The sequence below is a fragment of the Trichoderma reesei genome, assembly GCF_000167675.1.
Source record: "Trichoderma reesei QM6a unplaced genomic scaffold TRIREscaffold_1, whole genome shotgun sequence".
Taxonomy (NCBI): domain Eukaryota; kingdom Fungi; phylum Ascomycota; class Sordariomycetes; order Hypocreales; family Hypocreaceae; genus Trichoderma; species Trichoderma reesei.
The window spans coordinates 3,205,531-3,222,040 of NW_006711148.1; the positions used below are offsets into that span (position 1 = coordinate 3,205,531).

General features: G+C 55.3%; 5 protein-coding genes across 5 annotated transcripts; 2 read left to right on the forward strand and 3 right to left on the reverse strand.

The window, feature by feature from the left end:
- Nucleotides 1-794: 794 nt before the first annotated feature.
- TRIREDRAFT_74390 (uncharacterized protein) lies at nucleotides 795-3,648 on the forward strand (the record flags this gene model as incomplete). The annotated part of the gene is made up of 5 exons (XM_006961378.1): nucleotides 795-1,250; nucleotides 1,323-1,475; nucleotides 2,088-2,149; nucleotides 2,559-2,655; nucleotides 2,734-3,648. 5 exons carry the CDS (start codon nucleotides 795-797, stop codon nucleotides 3,646-3,648), a joined length of 1,683 nt encoding a protein of 560 aa, XP_006961440.1.
- Nucleotides 3,649-4,287: 639 nt separating this feature from the next.
- Nucleotides 4,288-6,036, reverse strand: TRIREDRAFT_21363 (uncharacterized protein; the record flags this gene model as incomplete). Its single annotated transcript, XM_006960940.1, has 3 exons — nucleotides 5,837-6,036; nucleotides 4,477-5,735; nucleotides 4,288-4,380 (listed from the first exon to the last, which is right to left on the reverse strand). Exons 1-3 carry the CDS (start codon nucleotides 5,898-5,900, stop codon nucleotides 4,288-4,290), a joined length of 1,416 nt encoding a protein of 471 aa, XP_006961002.1. The 5' UTR covers nucleotides 5,901-6,036.
- Nucleotides 6,037-6,948: 912 nt separating this feature from the next.
- On the forward strand, nucleotides 6,949-9,861 carry TRIREDRAFT_74397 (uncharacterized protein). Its single transcript, XM_006961379.1, has 4 exons — nucleotides 6,949-7,324; nucleotides 7,375-7,658; nucleotides 7,927-9,116; nucleotides 9,436-9,861. Exons 1-4 carry the CDS (start codon nucleotides 7,060-7,062, stop codon nucleotides 9,548-9,550), a joined length of 1,854 nt encoding a protein of 617 aa, XP_006961441.1. The 5' UTR covers nucleotides 6,949-7,059; the 3' UTR covers nucleotides 9,551-9,861.
- Nucleotides 9,862-10,131: 270 nt separating this feature from the next.
- On the reverse strand, nucleotides 10,132-13,038 carry TRIREDRAFT_44488 (uncharacterized protein). Its single transcript, XM_006961040.1, has 4 exons — nucleotides 12,877-13,038; nucleotides 12,312-12,787; nucleotides 11,147-12,227; nucleotides 10,132-11,073 (listed from the first exon to the last, which is right to left on the reverse strand). Exons 1-4 carry the CDS (start codon nucleotides 12,932-12,934, stop codon nucleotides 10,292-10,294), a joined length of 2,397 nt encoding a protein of 798 aa, XP_006961102.1. The 5' UTR covers nucleotides 12,935-13,038; the 3' UTR covers nucleotides 10,132-10,291.
- Nucleotides 13,039-13,889: 851 nt separating this feature from the next.
- Nucleotides 13,890-16,092, reverse strand: gsk3 (glycogen synthase kinase 3; the record flags this gene model as incomplete). Its single annotated transcript, XM_006961826.1, has 6 exons — nucleotides 13,890-14,745; nucleotides 14,805-15,203; nucleotides 15,260-15,608; nucleotides 15,661-15,744; nucleotides 15,793-15,980; nucleotides 16,047-16,092. 6 exons carry the CDS (start codon nucleotides 16,090-16,092, stop codon nucleotides 14,612-14,614), a joined length of 1,200 nt encoding a protein of 399 aa, XP_006961888.1. The 3' UTR covers nucleotides 13,890-14,611.
- Nucleotides 16,093-16,510: the final 418 nt, after the last annotated feature.

Here is a 16,510-nt window from a genome sequence, read left to right on the forward strand (position 1 = left end):
GCAATCGCATGCAGAGACGCCGGAACGGGGTTCGCGAACTCCGGCCGTGGGTGTCTTTGTACGTTAGTAGGTACTAGTATTCATGCAGAGACCAGAGATTCCAGGCACCGCTTCGTTCCCCATCGCGATAGTTGCCCAGCCAAGTAATGGTAGAATCTGAGATTCGGATCCAATGTTTGCTCGACTAATCGGGAGGCTGCCGCGCGCGGATGGGTCAGCATTCCCGTGAGTCAGCCGGAATACGCCTGCCTGTATGACTGACTCCCTGCAGGCCGTCAGACACGCGCGCCCAGAAGGTGCATCATGGGTTCCCAAGATCCTTCACCGAGTTCTTCTGTGTGGTTGCATGGAATATGTCCTGCTCGTACTCGTATATCGATGACTCAGGCGCCGTTGGCTGTTGGCTATCATCGGGTGCAACCTGAAGCACTTCGGACGTGCACGTGAGGGATTGTACCTCTCCGTAGGTGCAGTAGACGGTGAAGGAAACAGACCTGATGGACTTGAATACACAGAACCAGGGCTCCGTATCATCGAAAGGCACAGACAGATTCGTCTCCGTTTGTTTCGAAAGTGTTGCTCCGCTTGCCGCCCTGCGAGCCCACCTTCGGACCCGAGAGCGGATGAAGTGCGGATGAAGCTGTCCGGCGACAAAGCGTCTTGGTGGGCAGCCAAGCAGTCGAGTTCACGTGACCCTTATCGCGATAAGACTTTTCCCTCGGTGCTGCCAAGCCGTGATTTTTCGATGAAGCTCCTCGACTGCTGTCCTTCAACCGGTGCTCAATCAGTTCTCGATGGCGACCGACAGCATTCCTACCCTCGCCATTCCCGGCACAGTCTTGGGCCCTACCAGCAAGTACGCTCCTGGCCCGGGCACGCACGTATATGGAGGCAATGTCGTGTCCTCGCTGCTGGGCAACGTCTCCGTCACAGCGCCGGCCAAGGCTCCTGGCCCGGTCAAGCGATTGAACAAGATCACGGCTCCCACTGCCGAGGAGCTGTCGACCATCTCTGTCGTCAGGCGCGGCCGCAAGCGAGAGGTTCTGCCAGACGTCGGCAACATCGTCCTGGCGCGCGTGGTCCGTCTCATGCCGAAGCAGGCCATTGTAGTCATCCAGCAGGTCGGCAGCACGGTTCTTCAGACGGAGTGGCAGGGCGTGATACGGGTGCAGGATGTGAGGGCAACGGAGCAAGACAAGGTTAAGATCCACGAGTCATTCAAGCCTGGCGATATTGTTCGGGCCCAAGTGGTAAGTCAACCGGGGTTCCTACCCAGACTGCTGACGGAGGTTCTATCTTGCAGAGGCTAACACGCAGATTAGATCTCCTTGGGCGACCAAGCCAACTATTACCTCTCTACGGCAGCAAACGAGCTCGGTGTCATCATGGCCACCAGTGACGCAGGCAATGACATGGTTCCCATCAGCTGGAAGGAGTTCAGGGATCCCGAGACGGGAGTGAGCGAGCCGCGAAAAGTGGCCAAGCCAAGCTGAAGCTCTGGCTGCGAAATGTTGAAGCTCACATCGTCTACCATTGCATCCACCAGCACTACTTGAGCTGCAAATTGCCGCAGCAGCAGAGGCCCCTGCGGTCATCTTGCATAGCCACACATCTATCTGCTCATTCTCACGCACATATTGGAAGCTGGTGCCGAATTTCAGCAAGGGATGGGATGATTCAGTCACGGCGCCAGAACAACGTCAAGCACGCCGACGGGCCACTGCTTGATTTCCAGGTGCCGATACCGAAACGGGCCGCAATCAAACGAAGCGTTGAAGAACGACGACGGCAGACCAGGCGATGAGAAGCATCTGTTGTTGGAGCTCCGTATTATAGCCGAACCAGGTCGGTGTACGTGTTAGCGCGGCTTTTGTGACGCTCTATGATGGAACCGCCTACGATAGTGGAGGGAGGGGGGACATGTGCCTGACTAGAGCCTGAGGTGGCAGCTTGTGCCTGGAATTGTCGAATCTGCCCGCTGCTGCGGATCTGAAGCTTCTTGGATGGATCTTGAAGATGTGCTCATATGAGATGTAGTATATAGACTCGACTGTCGATTCTTCATCAACACTTTAATCATTACGTAGCTTCACGATCAAGGCGACGTCTCATGGGCACGTCTTACCCTTTCTTATCCTGCATTCACTACGTATCTACGTACGAGAATGCGTGATCGTATCTAATAATAGCATCAACTCCCCTTGACGTTCCCCGTGAGGCTTGTAATTACTGCACAATGTCAGATGCCGCTGGATCCAGCTCCTCGGGCAGCCACACAGACCATCTCCGCCCAGCTCAATCATTTAACTTGATCGAAATCAACAACTGCTCAGCCCTGAAGAAGCGGACCACAGCCGCTGTCACTTAGCAGCCTCCCCCCCAAACTCCCCCCCTGTTCCTGTGTTTGCACAGGCCCTCTTCCAGCGCATCCGTGCCGGCACTTTGCTCCCTTTGAAAAAAGGTCCCCTGTTGGGCAACTCCACCTACACGCGACATTCCCGTTCCTCAAGACCGCCCCGCCATCTTTTCCCGCCCTTCTTCAACCTTGCCTTTGGAAGATACGAAAGTGTTGTCATACATACGTCGTCATACAAGCAGCTGCTGCTTGGGCTTGTCTGGATGGGCATGAATCCCGCTTCTTCAACACGAGTACTAGTATTATTACGCACCTGAACCCCGGGAGCCAGGCCATCAACCAGGTTCGTCCATCAATTCTCTTGTCTACCTACCCAGACAAAAACAACAGCCCGTCAAAAAATCCCTAACCCACATCGACAGCTACAAAGTCGCCAAGCCATGTCGTCCACAATGGTCATCACGGCCGCCTCCAAGACGACCTCGCTCTTCGTCGACCCCAGCCCATCATGCTGCCCCAGCTGCGGCTTCCTCATCCCTCCGCAGAACGAGCCTCCGTCCATGCAGCTCCTCGACGCCCAGGCCCGCATCGCAGAGCTCGAGTCCCAAGTCTTCCAGCTCAACCAAAAGGCCGCCGCCGCCGTCCAGCGCTGGACAGAATACGAGGCCGAGCTGACCAAGTTGCGGGCGAAGCTCGCCTCCTCGTCCTCGTCCTCGTCGTCCTCATCATCCTCGTCCACTTCATCATCATCGACCACCGACCCCGCCACCGGCCAGAGCCCCTCCCGCTCGTCCTTCTTCCAGGCCGGCGCGACACGCATCTCCGCCCTCATGAACTCGCGCCGGTCCCAACCCGCCAGCCCTCCGGCCTCCAAGCCCTCGCCCAAACCACCGGTGACACCACCACCACCACAATCGACTGAGTCAAACAAGACAGCGGCGATGATGATGATGAGAACCCCCGGCCGCACCGCCGAGGACTTGCTCGAGGCCCTCAACAAGGAACAGGCGCTGCGCAGGGCGGCAGAGGGCCGGCTCAACGCGACGAATAGAGAGGTCGAGGAGCTGAGCGTCACGCTCTTCGAGCAGGCCAACGAAATGGTGGCCACGGAGCGCCGCGTCCGCGCCGCGCTCGAGCAGCGGATATCCGAGCTTGAGAAGCGAGATGTCGAGAAGAAGAAGAGGCTCGACAAGCTGGAGCTGGCGATGAACCGCATCGAAAAGGTCAAGGTGCTGCTGCAGGAGGGCTGCGACGCGGCGGCTCTGTCGCTGGCGTCTGAGAGGATTGAATGACTTGATGAAATGAACCGGTGGGGGGGAAACATAAATATAAAAGGGACTAATGGGTTGGTGATTGGTATTTGAGGGATTTGCTACGGGATATTGGATTGTTGGAAACAGGAAGCGCGGAAATGTTTTGTTTTTTCCCCATTCTCGCCCTTCTTCTTCATCTTTCCTTTGTTTGGCGAACAGGCTCAGGTGCAGGAAATGGATTGGATGGACATTGTTTTAGCCTAGCTTTTGGCTTTTGATATCACAGGTGTCGTTGGTTTACACAGATTGCGAGACAAAGGGAGTACGGAGTATATGTAGCAAAGATGCTCCATCGAGAACTGGGATTTTGCAGATTAGGCGAAACTAAGAGGGAACTCGAGAAACTGTCATTTTTATTGAAGTATAGCAAGAGACTCGAATCAATCAGAACATCTGCCTGCGCTTCTAAATGAACATAACGTCCCCTGGGACGTAATCTGTATGCCATCATGGGCCTACCTAGGAGGTAGCAAATCCCAGCCCTGGTAAGCCTGCATGACTCTGGGTAATGGTATCGCAACGCCGTCATCTTTCCTCCCCTTGGTTGTAAACCGAAAATTGCAGAAAGCTGTTGTAGTAGATTTGTTCCGAATATAGTATATATGTTTTCTTTACGCTTCAATCGTCAAAGCCGTTCCAGGACTTTTCATCATCAGACTTGGTCGGCGTCTTGGTGCCGTTTGTCTGTCGGGATGGCTTCTCCCCGTCGCCCTTCGCCTGGATCTTGCGTGCCGGAGACGCAGTTCTGTCTGCAGAGGGAGACCGTGATCGTTTCTCTGATCGAGTAGCGGCAGTCGGTGATGCGACCGGGCTGGCGCTCTTCTTCTCTTGCCTCTTCTGCGCTTCGGCTTTCTCAGTGTGCTGGTTCGTCGCCTTGGGAGCTGCCTTAGGGCCAGGCCAGCTTCCTTCGGGCTCTCCATTCCAACGCGCGAGCATGTCGGCGACCTTGGGACCCCAGACTTCCTCTCCTTTGGCCAAGTCATCGTACTCAAGGCAATTTGTGCCGCCAATGGTAAAATCACTCTGGCGGACACGGGCGAGCTCTGCCATGAGGCCCGCGGATCCCAGCTTGGTGCCAAGGTCGTGGCAGAAGCTTCGGACGTAGAAGCCTGACGTCACCTTGAGTCGGATCCTGGCGGCAGGGGGGCCCTCATCGCTCCACGGCGGAGGAGTGCTTTCGTCGGGTGTCGGAGGGACGAGGTTCTTGCCCTTGCTAGAGTAGACGGGCTGGGGCAGCTGCCCAAGAGCGCCAGACATCATGGCGGAGTGCTTGGAGGGGCGTTGCTTCTTGCGCGGCGCATCTTTGATGAGCTCGTCTTGTCGCTCTTCGAACCTGCGCTTGAAGGTCTCGTGCGCGGCGACCGCCTGGTCGTCTTGCTCCTTTTCTTCAGGAGTGAGCTTTCGCCCAGTCTCCTGCTGCTTCTTAACCCTCCAGACCTGCTCGGCAAGGTTGCGCTCGGCCGCCTCGGCCTCCTCTGTTGGCCAGCGGTGATTGTGTGTCTTGGGCTCGTACCACTCCAGAAGCTCAACCTCCAACACCTCAACTTCTCTGCCCTCAATCTCCCTAGGAATAGGCTTCCCCTCGCGCGCGTATTCGTAGAGTGGCTTGCCATTCATCTTGAGCGCCGAGTACAAGGGCGGAATCTGGATCTGCTTTCCCTTGAATCCTTCCAGTTCCTTCTCTACCATCTCTCGAGTGATGTGGTCATATGGTCGCTTAGACAAGACACGGCCGACTCGATCGTAGGTATCGGTGCTCGCACCGAAGAGGACAATGGTTTCGTAGGTCTTAGTGCAGTCGAGGAATTGGGGCAGCAGCTTCGTGGCCGAACCGACGCCGAGGATCAACACTCCAGTAGCCAGAGGATCCAACGTGCCTCCATGGCCAATCTTGACTTGCGAGGCCTTCTTCTCGGCCTTGCGTCGCATGAACTGACCGCCCGATTCCTTAAGCCGGCGGGCTATCTCTGCTTCGATCATGGGCTTGAAGAGGGCGGAGGGGTTGAAGGCTTGTTGGCATTCTCGCACAACCTGGGCCGAGCTGAGGCCGCAAGGCTTGTTGATGGCTAAGACGGCACGCATGATACGTTAGCAACTCTCCGTCAGAGCCAAACGCATTGGCGAAGACGCAAAGAGGCTGGAACTGAGCAATAGGAACAAGGCCTACCAAAGACACCATCACGGACGACGTCCGAAGCCATTGTCGAGAGTGCTTTTCCAATCCGTCGCATGCGAGGCCTGAGCTGGATGAGGGAGCGAAAGAGGAAGCGTTTGAAGAGAGAAGAAGAGGAGGAGATGGAAAAAAACAAAAAAGAGAGATGAGAGAAAGATGCGTATGTAAAATGGAAGCTGCAAGAGGTAGGTTAGTATGCAGTTCTCACCACGATCTCACTTTCGCCTGCGACCAGGAACCCGCGAGCGACGGGAAGAAAAAAAAAATTGACCTAGCGTAAAGATAAGAGATTGCGGCGGACTAGGTACGGATACTTGGCTAATCTGACATTAGCGTTGAAGTACATGAGATGCACCATGAATGGCGGGGCGTAGCAAGTAGAGAAGCCCCTCCGACGCGCACCAGAGGTACAGAGTACTGTGCGTTCTCCGCAGTCGACGGAATGGCCGCTGACTTTGTACTCAGCTGCATGTTTTCACCTCTCAAGCCGAGAGATGCGCACTTTGAGTTTGATCAATATGAAGAAACAATCAAATTATCCTCAAGACTGTCGATCGTATCATATGACCAAGAATGCCCAAGTGAGTGACAGCTATTGTATACCTTTACGACTGTTTGTACAGTACCTGCCCAGTAGCCGTTGATCCATCTGACCCAGTGGGGAGATGCAGCCTGACAGCGCTGTGCTACAGCAGCTGAGCGAGCCTTTCAGGGCCCCCTCCACCGCCCACCGGCGCAGAAGCAGCCACTAACCCCCTCCGAGACCCTCCAACTTCCGCGCCGCCCGTCAATCGCGAACCAGCCGACCGCTATGACGCCCATTAACGCGCTACCCGTATACATGTATCGTGCCAATCCACTGGCTGCTTTTCGTGCTGCCGCATGTGCTTTTTCGACTTCCGCATCTGCCTTTCAACTGCGCCAACACACGTCCAACAAACACTGCAATTCGACTCTCCGATTTTCCTCTATCCAACGTTGTTTGACCTTTTGATCTGGTCACATTACAAGGCGATCAAACTGCTCGATCGGCAATCCGGCTGTTCGACCCCGAAGCGTGTATACAAACAACCAACACCACCGAACCACCATCGCCGACGAAGCTCTCAATCCCTGGCTTGGGGTTCGGGTCTCAGCTCCACGACTTCCTCCAACTCCTGCTCCTCTCATATAACCGCGTGGCCTCCTATGGTCCGCCAACACCTCTGCGATCCAAGATGAGCGGGCGCAGGCGAAGGGCCTCGACCTCGAGCGTCGAGACCGTCGACGGCGACAGGATCCATTGGTTGCAGGAGGTGTCGGTGGTCAGGTCACAGCCCAAGGACGTCTCCAAGGACCTCTACCCGTGCTTCGAGCTGCGCGATGCGACTGTGTACGATATGAACGGCGAGTCGCTTGAGAATGCACTCAACGTCGTGGTGCGCGGCCCGTACATCGTGAGAGGCCATCTCATCATCGACGACCCCTCTCAAAAGTCACACAGTCAGTCGTCCCTTTGCGGGCTCATGGAGTAACTCATCTGACAATTGCAGTCATCTTGCCGAGGCCACGAGCATCTACGCCTATAGAGATTCGCCATTGCATCTCTTATTCGATTGGAGAAGACGAAGCGCGCCCTGTCGTTTGGGTCTTGGGCCGAGGCGGTTGGTACGAGATCAACCCGTCAGAAGCATATCGGCCCATCTTCAACAAGATGTGCGAAGCCACGACCATGTATTACAGCCTAGTGGATATATACACCTCTGAGAAGTTCAGAAGAACGCCCGTGAGGGCCCACGCCAACTCTCTCGAGGCTCTCAGGGAGGATTTTCTACAGGTGAGCAGGACCCCTTCACGCAACGTGCAATGGCCACTACTTACAGCAGTCTCCAGTATGCCATGAAAGTTGGCGACGGCGCAACTTTCAACGAGGTAGTGCAGCGGTGCACTGAGCACGCCATCTTCTTCGTCTGCCAGTTCGGACAGGAGTCTCTCGACCTCATCGACTGGAAGCAAACTCCGTTCCACAGATGGTTTACGGCCCAGCATGCCGTGAGTGACTTCCTACAAACCAGTGACTGCGTCGGCAGCTAACGAGTATATAGGATGTGGTCCGGAAGACCGAGTTGGCGCTCAAAAACCCACGGAAACCAGTCAGTCCTGCGCGAGACATGGCGAGCCCGGCACCCAGTCACAGGCCCTCAACCCGCAATACCAGGAGTCTCAGCAATGAGATCGATGCAGATACGGTCCAGCTCTCGAAACGACCGAAGCCAAGCCCACAGGTAGACATGGCAAGCCCTGGTGCTGCTGCACACAGACCAGCTATACCGACTCCTTCGGCCGAGGCTACAATGAGCCCTGCCGCAAATGACGAAACCCCCTTTGCCTCCGTTTTCAACGCAATCGAGAGGCTTTACGAAGAACGACGTGGAGCCAAGAAGGGCATTACCGCCACAAATGCTGCCAACGGCCTCTATTTCCACTACAAGTTCCCCAACTATAAGGACGGCTCTCCTGGAAGCCATCGGGTTCCCGTCGAAGAGGTCTTGCACTACTATGCCGCCGCTTTGTTACAGACACTCGACAGGGCGAAGTACCAGCCACATGGGTTCTATACTTACCTGGAGGAGCTGGCAGCAAAACCGTTTACGCCACGCGCCCTCAAGTCATCAGACTTTCCGTACCGATTAGAGCCGCGCAAGACGATTGTGCGTGCGTCCAAGAAGGTAGCATTAGGTTCCGGCGATCCAGAGTCATCTCCGCGCGACGATGGCACAGCAGGCTCCAGCGACCCGCCCCGACACGCCGGCAAGACGGTGAAACGGCCTGGCCGGCAGCCAGGTAAAACATCAGCACTGCGAATCTCCGCTTATAAGAAGCGGCCCTATGCCGACATTGGAGACGAGAGTGATCAGGACTCTGAGGCCTCCGGTGTGAAACGGTCGCACTACTTTTCGGATAGAGATGATGAAGAGGAAGAGGAAGACACCACGATGCAGGACTCGGCCGATGCGAGCGCATCCAGGGATGCCGGCCTGGTCGTTCAGCCGCCATCGGAGGATGCAGAGCCGATCCAGATTTTGATCCGCGCTGAGAAAATACCGTCCACCATCCCTCGTGGCCCTGACGATACTTGGAACTGTGACCAGGACGGTTGCGACTACATCGTGCGCGGCGGGGATGCGCAAGCCTGCCAAGTTCGGATTCAGAAGCACTTTGAAGAACACGACGAGCAAAGCAAAAGGCTCAACCTGGCGGTCACGGAGAGCACCCGCGGACACATGCCTATAAAGTACGCATACTTCCCACCCTTCCTTATCCTCGCTGAGATGATGCCCCCGGTGAATGAAGCAACCAACATCACAAGTCCTCCTCCTCCTCCTCCTCCTCCTCCTTCTCCTCCCGCGCGCACCTCCTACCCAAGCCCAGAACCGGATGATGTACCAGGTGGTATACCAGATAGCCTGCCAGACGATCCTCCAAATGATGCACCAGACCTTGTACCAGATCTAAGTGGATCTGCCACGGATTCCTTCCGACGACTCGTTGCCCAGTTCCGCCGCCGCCCCCAGCCCGTGTCTGATAGAATACCCAGTCTAACACTTTTGCAGTCATCTTCTCGAGAAGCTCAAGCGAATGGGCGAAAAGGCGCAGCCGGACCAGCAGCAGTCGCCGATCCAGGGCGGAACGCTCCCGTCCCCGATCAAGAGGAAACTGATAGTATGACGCTGCAGCTCGACGACGACGACAGCGATGACGACTGCATCTTGGTTTCCAGTTCGAGGCGCAGAAGGCCGGACTAATCCATTTTTTTTTTCTTCCTTTGCTGTTCATACTTTCTCGATATTCCTTGGTTTTTTTTCCTGCCCTTTAACTTTTTTCTGTTTAATATGGATGGCAAGGCATGCCTTCCTACCGGCTTTTGGGTTCACGACTTCTCAGGGCAAATTTGGGGATAACTTGGCATCTGGTAATGAGAAAATCACAGCGGAGTTGACGGCTGAGTCTAACATGACGACTCTTTGCTTTTTGCATGTACAATATCCATTGATGAATTGCTTGTATCGTTCTCAAATACCTTTTGCTGGCTTTTTGGATGGACAGGAAATTGTGGGATAAGAAAGAAACACTTTCTTCTCAAGATTTCAATTACCAAGCGAGGCAATGTAATCAGGGATCAGCATATGTTAATGTTATCTATTTCTTTATGAAGAGACAATTATCAACATTCAGGTGAATATTCCTCATGAGATCTTTGTTTTTCTAAGAACCTGGCGAGTGTATCGCCCCTACATCCCTGCTTATATCGAGGCAAGAAGGAAGACTATGGCAAACAAAGTATTGATCCGGACCCTTCCCCCCCGTGTTTCTGATATGAGCTTCACCCTTCGTAACTTCTCCTTGCCCACCTCGCCGCATTGATTTGTATTCCTACAGTATATCGTCATACTCCTCGATCCAGGCTCTCTAGACTGAATCGACTCCGTTCGACGACGAACTGGGCTTCTCCTTGGCGGCCTCAATGGCAAACGCCTCCTCAATCGCGCCCAGCCGCTTAAACACACGCAGCCACCGCTGGCCCCAATTCCGGATCAGGACTTCGGGCTCGCTCGAGCCGTCGCCCATCTCCATCAGCTCGTCCTTGTTGCCGCCGGCCCAGCTGACCAGCAAGTCGTTGAGCAGGGCGAAAAGGTCCTGCATGGCCTTGACATCCGTCTTGCGCGCCTCCTCATCCGCGTCGGCCGAGGTGAGCAGCTGGCGGACGCGACCAGTGACCTTGGTCACGGTGTTGAGGACGAGCTCGAAGATGTGAGGCTGCGCAAGAGCTTCGCCCGCGCTGGCAGCATTGGGGTGGTTGTCAGCCGTCAAAGCCCAGCGGACGACGGATGAAGGCGTGAGAATGGAATAGTTGAGCAGCTTCTCGACAATCGACAGGGCAACGCCGGGGTGTGCGTGCCAGTATGCCATGACAGCCGCCAGAACCTGGTTCTGTGCTGCCGGGGATGAGTTGGCAGCCTCAAGGAGACGTCCCTTGCTGCGGTCGATGCAGGCCAGGACGTGGCTCAGCGACTTGGATCCGACCCAGCAAACGGCCGTCATGAAGACATCAGTGCTTGCAACGACGGGGTCGAGGGCTCTCTCGGCGGCTTCTGCCTGGATCTTGTCAATGATGGGCTGGAACTCTTCATCGGGTGCCTTCTTCCTGAGCAAGGCGGCGATTTCCTGGCCTTCGCTGGCAAATGGCGTATCTGGAAGAGACGGAAACAAGGTCAGTAACGCATTTCGTATGAATACTACCTCACAGGGATGGTTTGAACTCACCAGGGTTGCTGAACTTGAAATCAGGCACGTCCTTCTCCTTCTCTGGGCCAATCAGGGGCTGGTACGGCTCCGGGAGAGTCTTTTGAATCCGCTGAGCGAAACTGAGCCGTACCTCCTTATCCAACGCGCCTCTGAGGAACCACTTTGCAGGGTGAAGATCGGAAAGGCCGCAGTCGTCGCTCCACTCTGCCCACTTCCACGTGAAGCCGAAGTTGCTTAGATGGTGGGAGAACCAGTCGACGAATCTGAAGCTCAGTTGAAGGTCCATTCGGGGCGAGTTGTTGTACAGATGGCGAATGGCTCTGCCCAAGCTTGGCGCAATGGCAGCCGGAGCCAGCTTGCAAGCTTCCGTCAGGACGGAGTGGTAGTAGACCAACTTGTGCTCGGGCGAGGGCAGCTGGAAGAGCTGTGAGAAGACAATATCGACGGCGACATCTTCAGGCTTCCAGGTGGATCGTCCCGGGGCTGCGTTGCGCAGCTCGTCAAACGGAGTGGCCCGCTTGACAAAGGTGTCGTCTGCGAAATAGCAGTCCAGATCAATGAGATATCTCGCAGTGGCATTTCTGTTGAAATGCAGGCTGTTGATGGTGTCGGTAAGGCCATCCCTGATGAGGGACGACGCCACATTATCCGTAGGGGGCACAGACTCGACGTCCTGGTCAGCGTAGACGGAGAAGTAGACCTCGGGGAACAGCGGTCGAGGGCCCGCAACCACGGTGGATGGTATGGAAATCGTGGGCAAGGCGTGCTTCGGTGCGCTGGCAAGCTTGTCCTGCGACTCAATCTCCTCGAGGGGCATGTTCCAGGGCCGAGGGATGCAGGTCAGCTCCCAATTCTTCGCGGCCTCAGCCTGTAGCTGCTTTTGCAAAAGCATGCACAAGCTTTGAGATGGCGATGCGTTCTCGCCCGAGGGGTCAGGGCCGTAGGGATCGACCAAGGCCTGAAGCGCGTGGGGTTCGGAAGCGATGATGTCGGTCTTCTCCATGAGCTCTGCCGCCTTCTGCTGGAACTGGCCGGGGGCCGCAGCCATGATGTAGGGAATCGTGAGCAGAATAATCTTGACAATTTCTGTGCCAATTGTCTGGCAATCGTAAAAGCGTTAGAGCAAAAGACGAAGAGACGAAGGATTCCAATAAGTGCTAGGAGAGGAAGACGAGACACTTACATCCTCCGAGCTTGCCGTCTGCAAATCAGCAGCGCGGCTGAAGAGCTCCTCGAGCAGAGGGAACACCCCATCGTCTTGCAGACACGCCTGCAGACACGCCAGAAACTTGAGGTACAGCTTCACCTCCCTCCACTCGCCCTTGGCAATCTTGCCTTCGGTCTCCTTTGCGAGGGCCTCGAGGACGGCGTCCACGATCTCGGGCTTAAGCGTGTTGGCCACCAGCACAACAGCCGCCACAAAGGGCGTCTTAAGCGGCTGCTCGATAGCCAGCTGCAGCGCTAGGCCGACAAACGTACTGCGCAGGTTCTCGTCGTCATAGTTGTCTGCGACAAGGCGGGCTATCGACTGCACCTCCTCGGACCATCGTCGCAGGGGAGAGTCGGCGATGCCAACCAGCTGCCTCCGCAGCCGCACAGGCACGGGCACCGAGTCCGTCCGCCTGCGCTGCTGTCGGCGGTCGTAGTGGTCGTCGTCATCTGCAGAAAGAGAAACCGAGCAGCGGTCGCATGAGCTTGTGCACTGCGTGTGACGGGGGCGCATCTGGGGAAGGGGACAATGGACGAACCTCTGTATCTCCTCTTGCGGCTGTTGCCGCCCTGCTGCCTTCTATCGTAGTCGGCCATGATCTCGAGATACGCGGCTGGGAATCGAGATGGTTGCGAGGCGGGCAATTGGTGACTGCACAAGTCGAGACGAGGTGCTGCGAATAGCTCGGGAAACTGGGTGCTGCAAGGCAACGCGCGCGACGGCTTCGAAAAAGCGTTTGGTGTCAGCCGAAGCTCGAGCAGCAGTCCATTGAAATCATTCCCTGCGCCAAGGTGGAGCCGCGACGTGCAGCCGCCCATCAACCCCGGTCCATATTGGTGCCTCAGGCTGCAACTTCTTGTTTGCTCTCTTGCTGCGCTGCCTCTCCACAAAGCTTTTCTCACATGCGCGGCTCGAGCGGGCCAGTACCTTAGGTAAGTACGTACTACTAATGTACAGTACATTCGACAAACAGCCAAAGCGACTTGGCGACAAAAACGAGGGAAGCGCTCAAAATATTGCACTGCATTTCATGACAAGGCAATGTGGCTTTACAGTAATACATACATCTTCATTACAGTAGTACTCGTGCCTATCACAAGGTACTCATGAGCATATTACATCCAGTCTCGTAAGGTTTAGCGCTCTTTCGATTAGGCTGGCTGCAGCAATTCGTGCTCCCAATACTTCAGACATGTATTACAACACTCACTCAACGAGTCGATGCACCACCACATCACACATCTTCTTCACCATTGAATGCAAGCTTCATCCGGCAACGAAGCGCGTCCCAAAAACCGCTGTTAAGGGCCTCTAAGCGTAATCTCTTTTAGTGGCTTGCCCCAGACGTCCAAGATACATACATTCATTCCTTTGCTCACTTTTTGCCCCCCTTCATCACAACCACCCACAATGATCGGAACCACAGAGGCTCTCCCTTGGGTGCTCTCAACGCCATGGCAGTAGTAGCAAGTCCGACTCCCATTCCTTTTTTTCATCTGTTTAAACGATGCCTGTCCTATTGTCCCGCTAAAGCTCATTTTCCCCATCCATTGTCTGCGACGTCCGGGCTTTTGCTGCAGGGGCTCTATATCCCACGATCCAAGATATCAAATCTGGTCCAGCAATTTCAACGTTTCCTCCCCCCTCCCAGATTCCCTTCTCCCACTGTGCGCCGATGCGTGGAAGGCGACAAAGGAGACACTCATGTTGAGACACAAGGTCGACAACCGAGACCATAGACCTAATAGCCACCTCCGCTCCATAAGCATGGAGCCTCATGACACGACAACAGGAAACAAAGAATAATAAAAAGAATCAACAGCCAGCCCCGTCATGCATCGAAACGTGGTCTAAAGAAGCGATCTCCCGCGATGCGCATCAATGCAGCCTCCCTCGAGTTGGCGGGTGGCCCAGGTCCCCCGCCTGGCAAACCAAGGGTGTTTAGGGGATCAAAAAAAAACGCCTCCTGTCCTTCCTTTGCCAAATTTGAGACAATGTCCGAAGCTCTCCTCTCCACAACATCTCGTCACATACCCATATTGCCCACCTCCCAAAGTGCTGAGCATGCGGGCTCTCGCACGGCAAGCTTTTGAGAACAACATCTCATCCGCTCTTCCCCAGTCGCGGCCCAAGTCTTGTAGCGAGCCATTACCCTCGGCACCAACCCAAGCTCCACACTGCGGAGGAAGAGAACAGGGCTGTATTTCAAGAGACAACAAGTGCTTCCAAGAGTCCAGCAGAAGCCTGCCAGCTCTATTCGGCCGACAGGTGGCTCAGTCGAGTTTCGCCAGCATGTCTTGCTTCGCCATCGGCGTAAGGTTGTCAATATCAAGTCCCCGAGCCGCAAGAACAGGCCTCATGTGCGGTGGTACGAGCTGGTGGTTCAGGTGAGGAGCGATGGAGAGTTCTGGGAACACGTCAGTCAAGCGGTCCATTGAAGTCACATGATGAATTCATGAAGCCTACCGTGAAGGGTAAAGTCGAAAAGATCGGGCAGATCTCGCAGCTGACCGGTTCCATGGCGCGAATCGGGCAGCTTGGTGGCCGGGTCCCGAAGCTCGTCGAAGAAGGGATGCACCATGGCATCCACGGCCGCCTGGCGCTCGGTCGGCGTATACTCGAGGAGTCGGGAAATGAGATCGATGGCATTGGCATCAGCCTTCCGGAATACCTTATTGAACGGGTGAGGCTTGATCTGCGGGAACTTGTGCTCCATATAGTTTGGGTTCATGGTGCGGATCTGCTCTCTGGTGGGAGTGCCGAGCACCTTGATGATCTCAACCAGCTGGTCGATGCCCGACTCGCCGGGGAACAAGGGCTGGCCGAGCATCAACTCGGCCATGACGCATCCCGTGGACCAAACATCTGCATATCATGTTAGCGATTTCACAGGCTCTCATGGGCAGATGCCGACGACATACCAATCTTGGTGGTATAGTTGGTAGCACCAAAGATGAGCTCGGGGGCACGGTAGTATCGGGAGCAGATATACGAGACGTTAGGCTCGTTCTCGACAAGGATCTTGGCACTGCCGAAGTCGCACAGCTTCAGGACGCCGCTGTTGGGATCAAGCAGAAGGTTTTGGGGCTTGATGTCTCTGTGGCAGATGCCCTGGGAATGGATGTATGCCAGGGCTCGGAAGAGCTGATAGATGTAAAGCTTGACTTCCAGAGTAGGCATGGTCGTCTTCATCTTGTTGAAGAAGCGGGAGGCACGATAGACGGTCTCGGGAACAAACTCTTGAACCAGATTGAGATAGACTTCGTCCTTCTGTGAAAGGTGTCAGCAAGAGTGCAGCCAAGAGGTGCGAGACTAGACATACACGTTCGCCGTTCGAGTAGTAGAAAGCCTTTAGCTGAACGATGTTGGGATGTCGGACAATGCGCATGATTTGAAGCTCGCGGTTCTGTGAGGGAAATGGTTAGTCCATCAGAGACTTTTTGATGATGAACACAAAGGGCAATCGTGCCTTGAATCGCTTGTCCTGGAGAACTCGCTTGATGGCGGCATCTTCACCAGACGGCGAGAGCTTGGTCTGGAAGACGACACCAAATGAACCGTTTCCGACAATCTTGCACTGCGTATACTGCAAGTCTCTGGTCTCGCCCGTGATACCATCCTGAACTTTCTCGCGGATCACCTCTGCAGACGGCGTCAGACATGAGTCTCATCAAACGACGAACAACCACAAATCGTGCGATAACTCACCTCCCATCCGCAAGCTGTTAAAAGCATTCGGTCGGTGGGCTGACATGTTGGGCCAAGTATTTTTCGGGCTACGGCGCCAATGCTATCGGAGATCGAGTTTGAAACACCCAAGCGGCAGGCAGGTGAGGGGCAACGAAGAACGAGGCTTGGCGAGGGCCGTGGTGGGCAACGAGAAAAGAAAAAAACGAGACAACGGTGCAACGCGACGAGTCGCGAGGGCTTCTGTCGCTGGGGGGAGACGTCGATGCTTGGCCGACCGGGCAGTCTCTTCTCTCGACTGAGTTTGCTGTTGCGGCGATGACACGCGGCTGGTTGAGTTCCGTGCAGTTCCAGCTGAGGAGGAGTCTGCAGAGGAGCTGTCAAGGACGCACCGAGATTAGCGACATGAGACTCTCGCCCAGACTCTTTGAGAGGTCACGAGAATCAAAAATCTCGACGGGGTAGGATTTGGAGAATGCAGCGGC